At 42.2% G+C, this 9,658-nt stretch overlaps 1 protein-coding gene across 1 annotated transcript; it reads left to right on the forward strand.

Moving 5' to 3' along the window:
- Window positions 1-253: 253 nt before the first annotated feature.
- On the forward strand, window positions 254-9,292 carry LOC308121874 (adenosine deaminase domain-containing protein 2-like; the record flags this gene model as incomplete). The annotated part of the gene is made up of 9 exons (XM_080483400.1): window positions 254-457; window positions 913-1,057; window positions 1,651-1,779; window positions 4,379-4,529; window positions 4,775-4,945; window positions 5,101-5,312; window positions 6,983-7,217; window positions 8,979-9,111; window positions 9,182-9,292. 9 exons carry the CDS (start codon window positions 254-256, stop codon window positions 9,290-9,292), a joined length of 1,491 nt encoding a protein of 496 aa, XP_080339526.1.
- Window positions 9,293-9,658: the final 366 nt, after the last annotated feature.

The raw sequence follows: 9,658 nt of genomic DNA on the forward strand, positions 1-9,658 counted from the left end.
CCAACAAAAATGTAAATTTTAGATTAAGAATAATTACCAAATAATGTATAAAATAAGCAGTCATGGAGTCTTCAGATGAAGGATCGTGAATGAATATGTGTGATTGGTTATTTCTTAATGCCTCTGCTGAAGCATGCAGGTGGGTGAAAGTAGTGAACCTTGTACGGTAGTAATTTACTTTTTAACTTCAGGTTTATTTTGTTCCCCTTTGACACCTGTCATCTGTCGTTTTTCCCAATCAAATGTTGCAGAGATGTTCCTGAGTGACCAACTGCTCATTATCTACTCGTCTGTTCGCTGCCTGCTTAGGGAAAATGCGGACGCTGGAGGAAACTATGCAGAAACACAAGAGGCTTCACATTCTGAAGGAGAAGACGAACCCAAATCGGAGAGGGCTGCCATGCCGAGAGCTAAAGGAGAGAAACTCGATGCTGCGGCCATGCCATCAGGAAGCGAGGTAAATAATTGGAAAAGTAATAACAGGGTTCTCTTTAAAGTGAAATTTCGATTTCTTTGCATAAGTTCGATGGTAAATGTGGTGCTTTTTACTTTAGAGTTTCATCCAGTAAATTGTTGATAGCACTGGGGGGAAGGCTAATGGGTAATTCTCTACTCTGTTTCATGGTGAATGTGTCCTTCACAGACAAATTAAAAATGATGAGAGAATTAATGACAGTGTTAAAGCCTATTTGAAATTCTTCAATCAAAGTGAAATCTGAACATATGTGGTAATTAACACAGCATCACTTGACTGGCAGGTGCAGCAACGCTTCATGCCATCATCCAGTTGGGCTTTTTCACAATCTGCAGCCAGCAGAAAGAACAACACGCTCTCCTCAGTTAACTCCCAACAAATAGACAAACTCAAAGCACAGTCTTGGTCTTTCTCAGGGATGATTTTGTCGTTTTCAGGACGGCAGATCGGACAGTGAGTCTACGGTTGATGTTCCCTCTGTCGGTGACGTGTCGCCTGCTAAAAGCAAACTCTCTGCGATAAAGCTACGCATAGAGAGGGCCAAGGACGTCGGCTCCACAGACCCCAGCGCAGAAATCAAAGGTGCAGTAGACGTCTCATTAAAGTAAAAAATGTAATCTGTGCTGCCAGCATAGTATTGCATATGGACACCCCCCCACACACACACAAAAATGTGCTTATAATAAATGGTATCTGCTGACACTTTGCTGTAATGTTTCACCGAATTGAATATCTGAAAAGTATTCTCTGGTCTGATCAGCTGGACTTTGCTAATCACCCAGTCTGTTGTTTCTATGGATCTTCCCGTCCTGATCAGGCTGTGGTGAAAATAAACCCGAGTGCAAATCTTCACAGCAAATTTGGAAAACGCAGAGTAACGGTTACATGTGTTTTTAGTCAAGAAAAGGAACCCTCATGCACATATACAACATCTAGTTATACACTCATAACCTAAACTAAAAAATTTCACTGATAATACCGTCGTCAGTTTGTGTAATAAATCTGAAATATGTGCCTATTCTTGATAGACGCCACCAAGAAAATCCTACTGTTCTTTATACCTATTTATCTCTCGTCATTCATTTTACAGTGCAAACATACACTGTAAAGCAGCGATTGTTTTCTCCCTGATTGTAATGGGTTTGTTTTTTTTAATCCTTCACCTTTTGTTCCAGTGTGGCAGACCGACTGGCACAGGGACCGCATGTCTGCCATCAGCAGCGCAAAGTTTGACAGGCTCCTGAAAATGTATCCAGATTACCAAAACTGCAAGAGCCAAATGGCATCATTCATCTTGACAAGAGGTGAGCTTCCTGTCCCTTTTAAGAGAATATACATCATTAACCAGTTTTGTTTTCTTTTGATGGTTTTGATGTCGTTATTTGAGCGTTGCTGTAGAGAACGGAGAGGAGTTCACTGCACTAGGCCCACACCAGTGACAGGTCATTATGGCAGTAGCGTGTTAAATGGCTGGACATGCTCATTTCTAGTCCACATCATGAAGAATCCAGAGCATGGAAATAAAAGGTCATGCTCGATTATGAGGAAATGTGTATGAAATCACATGTGAGGCCGCTTAGAAGTTCCCATTTTATCGGCTGGGGCACTCATTTAAAGATGACTAATGCTGAACGCTCCTTTAAATAATGGACAATGCTGGTATTTCTATGTAAAGGATATAAGTGTAAATATTATCGGTGCGTTCTTGTTTGAAGCATGATTGTTGACATTACTAGTACCGGATCGCCGCATTCAAGGAACCGTATGTGATAGAAATCACTTTGACACACACTGCTCAAATTACAAGCTAATTGGGATTCCTGAAAGTGTTTTGGCCGGTTGTTTGATGTTTCGCTGCTCGTTCAGGACCTCGGAGCTGATTGAGAGCTTGAGGATTCAGTATGAGGTGTAACGAGGTCACAGCGTTGGTGAAGGATGTAGTGATGAAAAGCACAAATAACCAGTTAGGTGCTTTCTAAAGACTTGGGCGCACATAAGAAAAGGGATGAATACAAAATGACGCCGGAGCGAAAAGAAGTTGAAAAGTTTAAGGTCACAAGAAAATCATTTGGAGAAGAAATCTCTTTGTGGCTGCACAGGGTCAAAGAAATCCTCCTGTATGTGGGCGTTTATGTTTTCTGGTCAACAGTCACTTTTACCAAATCTGAAGAACATTTACTGTAAAATACCAAATTCCTGTTTGCAGTATATAAAAGAACCTGCCCCAAAAAAAAATCTGAAAAGGGTTTTCTTCAAGAGATAAATGACAAAACGCTGCAGATTTTTCTTACTTACAAAAGCAAACAAATAAAAAGTGGAGGTGTACAGGAGCCTTTCAGTGCACCCATTCAATATAATGCATCAACAGTCCAGTCAGTCTGTTTGAACTCAATCGTTCCCACAAAAAGGCTTTACTCCGCAGAGTTGGGCTCAATCAAGCGCCAGTTTCATGTTGTGTTTCACCATTAATTTCTTTGAAGAACAAACTGTGTAAACACCACATTGGTCCAAATTTAACACCGAGTATAGGACGACTGCCTCCTTCCAGAAGCTTCCTATTTGGAAAAAGGTTTTACAGACCATTGATTACAGATATATACGTCTGTACTTGCATCTGCATGGACGTGGTGCGACTCCAATGCCAATTATCTCCGATGTTTCCTCATGACATACAATCTTTATACGGTCTCCACCGTACTCGAACTCCGTTTACATGACAGCAGTGTTCAGAGTCATGGCAAACGCAACTTTATCAAAATTACTGTCAACTTTTGGAAAATGATCCACGTCTGTGTAAACGGGTAAAACACAACTTTCCTGGAAGGCCGGTACTGCACGTGTGCAGTTAGATGGACAATCCTGTGACTTGGTGTTTTCATAGTCGAGTTACTGTGACGACGATCTTAACTTGTTCGTCTGTCCAGACGGATGTGTGTGTTCTCCTATTGTTAATGTGTGTAGCTTATTGTTCTACGCATGCATGTGTGGTTTCATTACAAAAATGAACAGCACCTACTAGTGGCACAACATCAAAATTACGCCGTTTTTAGCGTTACTGCGGTTTTCGTGAAAGGGACACCGCTTTAAATGCGAAAGTTTTCTGAAATGAAAATTATTCCTTTTTCATTTGAAACGTTAAGACGGTTCCTCGCACACATCTCCCTCCTCACTGGGTTCCTTCCAGGTATTGTTGCTGTCGTGCTCTGGTACTGCGAGCAACCCCTGTAGCGCGTCCTCCTGGTGCCAAGCGAGGCATTTCAGATCCAATTTTTTTTAAAGGCCTTGAGCTTCTTAACAAAGTGCAGCACCTCGAGCTGGTTCGTCAGCTCCCCAGTATGATCTCCGACGTTTCACTGGTTCAGTCCACAAATCAAATCCAGCATGTTCCTCGTATCTGATTCCTCTGAGCTGTGTTGTGATGCAGAACCTGCCATAACACTGGGAGCTGAATAATTGATGACTCCACTTTTTCAGCCCTATTTCCAAGGGGGAAAAAAATTACATTTGGACTTTGACAGTACTTGTAGTAGTTATCTTTGAGTGTATCGTTGCAGGACTCCTAGAAGAACACTGCAGAAGATGCCACAAAACCTTACACTGGGGGTAAAATAGTTTTCTATCCTATTACTATAAAATAGGACTCCATGCTTAAAGTAGCCATCTCACTGCAATAACTCTGACATTCTGGTGCTAGTGGCCTGTATAGTTTTAACTTTCTGGTGAGACCAGCAAAAGGGAAGAAGTTTTGTTTGCGTTTTTAAATTTAAAGCCCTCTGGCGACACACATATACACACACACTATCGCACTATCGACCTGAGATTCTTTTTATCTTCAGAGATTCATCTAATTGGACCCTTTGCAGTTCTCTAAAGCTAAAGAATATTGGTTTCACGTCCCCACAGAGGTGTTGGATCCAGCAGGTCGTCCGTGTGAGCAGTACAAGGTGGTGGCGATGGGAACTGGCGGCTGGAGCAGCAACAATTGGCTCTGCTACAACGGGATGATGGTCCATGACTACCACGCCATCGTCATCGCCAGGAGGGCTCTCCTCAGGTACAGGCTGCTTGCACGATTCCTCGATGCAAATCTCACGAATGCTCAGGTTGTTGCCGAGTTTTATACCTGCCACCATAAGAAAATCTCCTCCATGCAAGTATTCACAAAATGCATACATGGAGGATGAAGTCATATTGTGTCTGGATCCGCTTGCTCGTTCTCCACCTTTGATGGAGCTTCAGTTTCATTCAAAGTGCTGCCGTGAGAGGTTGTTTTTTTTTTTTTTTCTGGCTCGTGTTCAGGTTTCTATACAAACAGCTTCTCCTCTTCTTTGATGGCGATCCAAAGGCCAAGGAGAGTTGCATCTTTGAGCAGAGCACAGACGGCCACCAGCTTCAGCTGAAGCCCAGGACCAGCCTGCATCTCTTCACTAATCAGTCTCCCAAAGGAACTATGAAGAGCTTCAGCCTCAAGTACAGCACACTGTTTATAACTTTTCTTTACACTATTGGTATAGTATAGTCAGATTGAATTTTTTTTGCTTAACCTGACTACGTTTCTTTTCTGCACAGGCTTTTTTTTTTTTTGTCTTAATAATGTTGCTAAAATGAGTGAAATTGTTTGGCAGCTCCGCAAACAACAGCTGGACCGGTATCAAACTGGAGTACCACGCCAAAGACCTGCTGATCCCTGTGGCCTACCTAGAACCCAGTCTGTGGGGGGCCAAAGTCTGTTGCATGTCCGGGAGGGACAAGTTGTGTCGCTGGGCCGTCACCGGCGTCCAGGGTGCATTACTGAGCCACTTCATCAAGCCGCTCTACATCACCAGCATCGTGCTCGGTAAGGAGACACAAAGCCGTTACATTTTAGGCAGCATGCTTTCTTTTTCTTTTTCTTTTTTTTTTGATTGCTCGCCTGGAGAGTTATATGAGAAGAGTGACTGTATTAGGAAGCTGAAATTGAAGCTGCAGCCGGCAGTTTTTTCCTTCCCCAGCCAAGAAGTGCCCCTCAAATAACTCCGAGACGTCTTTAGGTTGTTTTTTTACACTTGGATTTCACAAACAAGATGGAGCAAGTTTTAGACGAGCTTGTAGCCACATTTTGATCCTCTTCATTATCAAACGGTCTGTTTAGTTCTGTCGTATTGGGATCTTCTGAAAAATAAGAGAGCCTTTAAATACTCTCTTTGATCCCACTGTTCGGTGTGAAGAAGTTGGCTGTTTTTACTAGAGACTGAATGGTTTAATCGCTCATAAACGTCTTAATGTACAGATTCCTACAAAAACAGGAATCGTCTCTTTGTCCGAGGGGTTTGCAAAGGGCCGTGCGTCCACAGACGTTCTGAAATCCTCTGACAATGTCCAGACAAGCTGCAGCTCCTGACACTCCACAGGAAGCCAGAAGACATTGACATGACCAAAGTGTCACCAAAACAATAGTTTGCAGATTCCACCAGAAACTAAAATTCAGACTAATGTAGAGCCTGCTACTTCCATATGCAGCTTTTTCTCTTCGATTCTTGCGTCATGCTGTTTGTTTACTGAAGGCGCTGCTTGTGTATGGAAATAATGGACAAGATGACAAGTATGTCAGGTTTTCACCTCCAATTATCCGAGAGTAAAGTAAAGTTTATGAACTCCACACAGTAACACAGTGAAACGGGTAATAAACCTATAAAACTGCAGTCTGGTTATGTTTGTATTTTGATGCAGTTCTAGAGGAAATTATTCCCTCCTATTAATTTCAACATGGTATTTTTAACACGTAATAACACGGATAAACATTTTGGACACTACCTCATGAGGCCCAGGGTTTGCAGCGCTGTCACCAAAGCAAAGGGTGGCTATCTTGAATAATATGAGACATGTTTTAAGTCATTTCACACTTTTGTGTTTACTAGCATAATTCCATATCCGTTCTTCCATAGTTTTAATGGCTTCAGTGAGAATCTACAATATAAATAATGACAAAACATTGAATAAGAAGGTGTGTCCAAACGTTTGACTGATAGTGCATATGATGCATACAATGCAGGAGTTTTCAAAGTGTAGGAAGATGAGCCCCCCCTTAAAGATCTTGCTGGACATTGCCATATAATGATCTATTGCTTTTCTTTCTTTTCATTTGGATGGGACCGTGCATATTAATGAGCATATATATAATAAGCTTGGTTTAGCACAATGCAAACTTAATCTGTTGTCCCAAATGTAATTCCTCTTGGATGATTGTGGAGGTCTTTTTTATTTATTTTTTTTCCTAGCTGAGAAATTCAAAAGGGGGAAAAAAAAAAGTCACTTTCATTAGACTTTGTGTTTTATATGAGGTGTGTAAAGGAGACCCGGCCTCCTGAGGCTGGTTCGTGTTGCACCACAGTTCAGTTCGTGTACACAAGGGCAGTGGGAACACTTTGACTAAAGGAATGACACAGGAGTCCCACCAGAGTTTAAAAAAGGATAACTTCTATTTCTCTTTAATGAACTGAGTCGTAAACTTCTGCTCCCTCTAATTAGGAGGCCAGAAGATACTCTGGAAGAGCGTGTGCGATTACACCAACGAGCGACTCCGTGACGAATGGAATGGCTTCATGCCTGCACACTACAAGAAGCACGACATCCTCTTCCTTTCCAGCGAGTGCCTGGGACCCACTGTTATGTCACAGCAGCATGACCGTCTGAGCATCAACTGGTGCCTTGGAGATAAGGACATTGAGGTCCTGGACGGCGGCACCGGTTACATTTTCAGCAGGTATTGCACTTTTGGCGGGGGGGGGGGGGGGGGGGTAGGTAGCAGTCCCTTTACCTCTGGTTAAAAGCTGGTATAAAAAATAGATGGATGTAACACAAAATAACTCGTTCCTACATGAGAAAAAATGTGAGGCCAGTATGATGTCCTGGACTCGGAGTCTTGACCCGACTGTAGTTCACCTCATTTTAACTGCTGCAGCCACTTCCAGGGAGAGAGAAGCAGAAGTGCTGGCAGGCTGATATAAGTGGCCGGTGTGTCCCGGGGCTGCTGCCATCTCTGGCTTCAGAGCTGCAGAGGACTGTCGATGTCCAGAAGCTCCTGTGTGCCACAGACGCTGCTCCCGCTGGAGGCTGCATTGTCCTTGAGCAGAGATTACAGCCAGAAATAGATTAGAGATCCTGTTTGGCGCTCACAGCGTTGCTGCCCAGTTTAGCCTCCGTCCTGCAGCCCGTACCGTTACCTTAAAGTGCCTCTGTGTTTTAAAGGTCCAGGTGAGCTTTGGTAACACGCTCCAAACAGTGAACTATAAATAGACAAAGAAAAATAGCCGCTTGAAGAAGAAGAAGAAGAAGAGCGTTAAGGGGCAGTGGCACAGAACATGTGTTTAAAGAATGGCCAGAACATCGCCTGAAAAACAAAAATACAGAGAAAGAGCTTGTTGTTGTGTCATACAAGACTTCATTAATATAATGATGTGAAAGTGTCTAATCACTTTTAGCTTCTTTCAGCTCTGACTGAAGAAGTCTCCAAGTTTGAGCTTGCGCCCACCTCGCAGCAATTCTTCCTCCAAGAATCAATTAAAACAGAGAATTTAGAAGTAATGAAAACTGAACTAAATGATGTGAGTGGGATTGGGAATATTGTGGGCTGTAGTCTGAGTCATTCACGGTCTTGAAATGATTTGATAGGAGTCTCCCTGAACAACCATCTGCTGCTGCCAGGTCGTGTTTGTTCTGTCACGCTTAATTCCTCCTCCAAACTTTTTACATTATCAAGCGATAACATCCAAACAAGCCAAAAGATTCTAGAACATTATCTAAAAATATGTTGTGAATTTATTGACTCTTCAGACGCCATAACTTGGATGCTAGGAATATTTTTATATTGTATCAGATTATCTTCATTGAATTTTTTATTTTGTTTTTTGAGACACCCTTTTATATAAAACAGACTCTTCAGAATAAAACCCTCCAAAAGGTTTCCCACAGTTTTGTTTTTTCTTTTGCATTCAATTAGGGCTGTCAAAATTAACGCCTTAACGCACATTAATCTGTCTCGATTAATCTGATTAAAAATGTTAATGCCGTACAGAATGAAGGTACGTGTCCACAGGATCCGTTACCTTCTTGCACATGTCAACAGGTCAGAGCCATATTAATGTGGGTAAATGTTTGTTTTGAAAGTGAGAGATGTTTTTTTTGTCAACGTGATTATTAAACGCCTTTACCAGTTCATGTTCAGTGCATTGATATTGCCTTCGCTCCTGAGTGTTTGCTCATGCAAAAAGAAACACGATTAATAGAAATGATTAATACAATTAATCCACGGTAACCCTGTGGTTAATGAATTAAAAATAGTGCTGTCAAATGATTAAAAATGTGAAATGTTTTAGCAATATAAAAATATTTTCTGTTTCAACCACAAATTATTACTTGATATGATTGAAAGTATGATGTACATGTACTTTTAGAGTTTCTCATCTTTCTTTTTTCTACGTAAATTATGTCTGTTGAGGAACATCGATTGAATGTTGTTTTCCAGCTCTCCCTCTGTAAGTGGGTCGTTCTTCTCCAGCAGACTCTGCAAGAGAGCCCTCTACAGTTACTTCCTCCGAGTGGCGAGGCTGGGGGGGCGCCCCCACCTCGTCGAGCTTCCCACCTACCACAGCGTCAAGGTACGTGGATGCTCGGTGCGACACCAAAATGCTGCACTGGCCAGTTTTTACTTGGTTCCTTGTCTTCCAGATGGAAGCCGCGGAGTACCAGTCGGTCAAAGAGCTTGTCAAACAGGAGTTCCTGGCCGTGCACGCAGGTCCCTGGACCGCCAAAACACTGGTGGACTTCTTCAGCGCTTGAACGCTCACCCAGGAAGACGCCTTAACAAAGTTTATCAAAGTTCCTCTTGAGATTTCAGTTACCGTTCATGTGTACTTTGCTATTACTTTTAACAGCTGTTTCCCAGTTTTGTTTCATGTTGGATATTGGAGCTTTCAGTTTGTGTTTGAGAAAAATAAACAACGCTCCACAATACAGGCGTCACTTTGAATGAGTTGTGGGTGGAAGTGGAACAAAATGGGGACCTTTTTTATTAATTTTTTTCTGCTGTCACATAGAAATTACACTGCTGTTGTCCGGCAGCCAAAAGATCCACACACAAAGTGGTTTAATGTACTGGTAGAATAATTCAACTACTGACAACTATCCAGAGGGTGTAATTAGCAG

Source organism: Lipophrys pholis, assembly GCF_963383615.2.
Source record: "Lipophrys pholis genome assembly, chromosome: 16".
NCBI classification, from domain to species: domain Eukaryota; kingdom Metazoa; phylum Chordata; class Actinopteri; order Blenniiformes; family Blenniidae; genus Lipophrys; species Lipophrys pholis.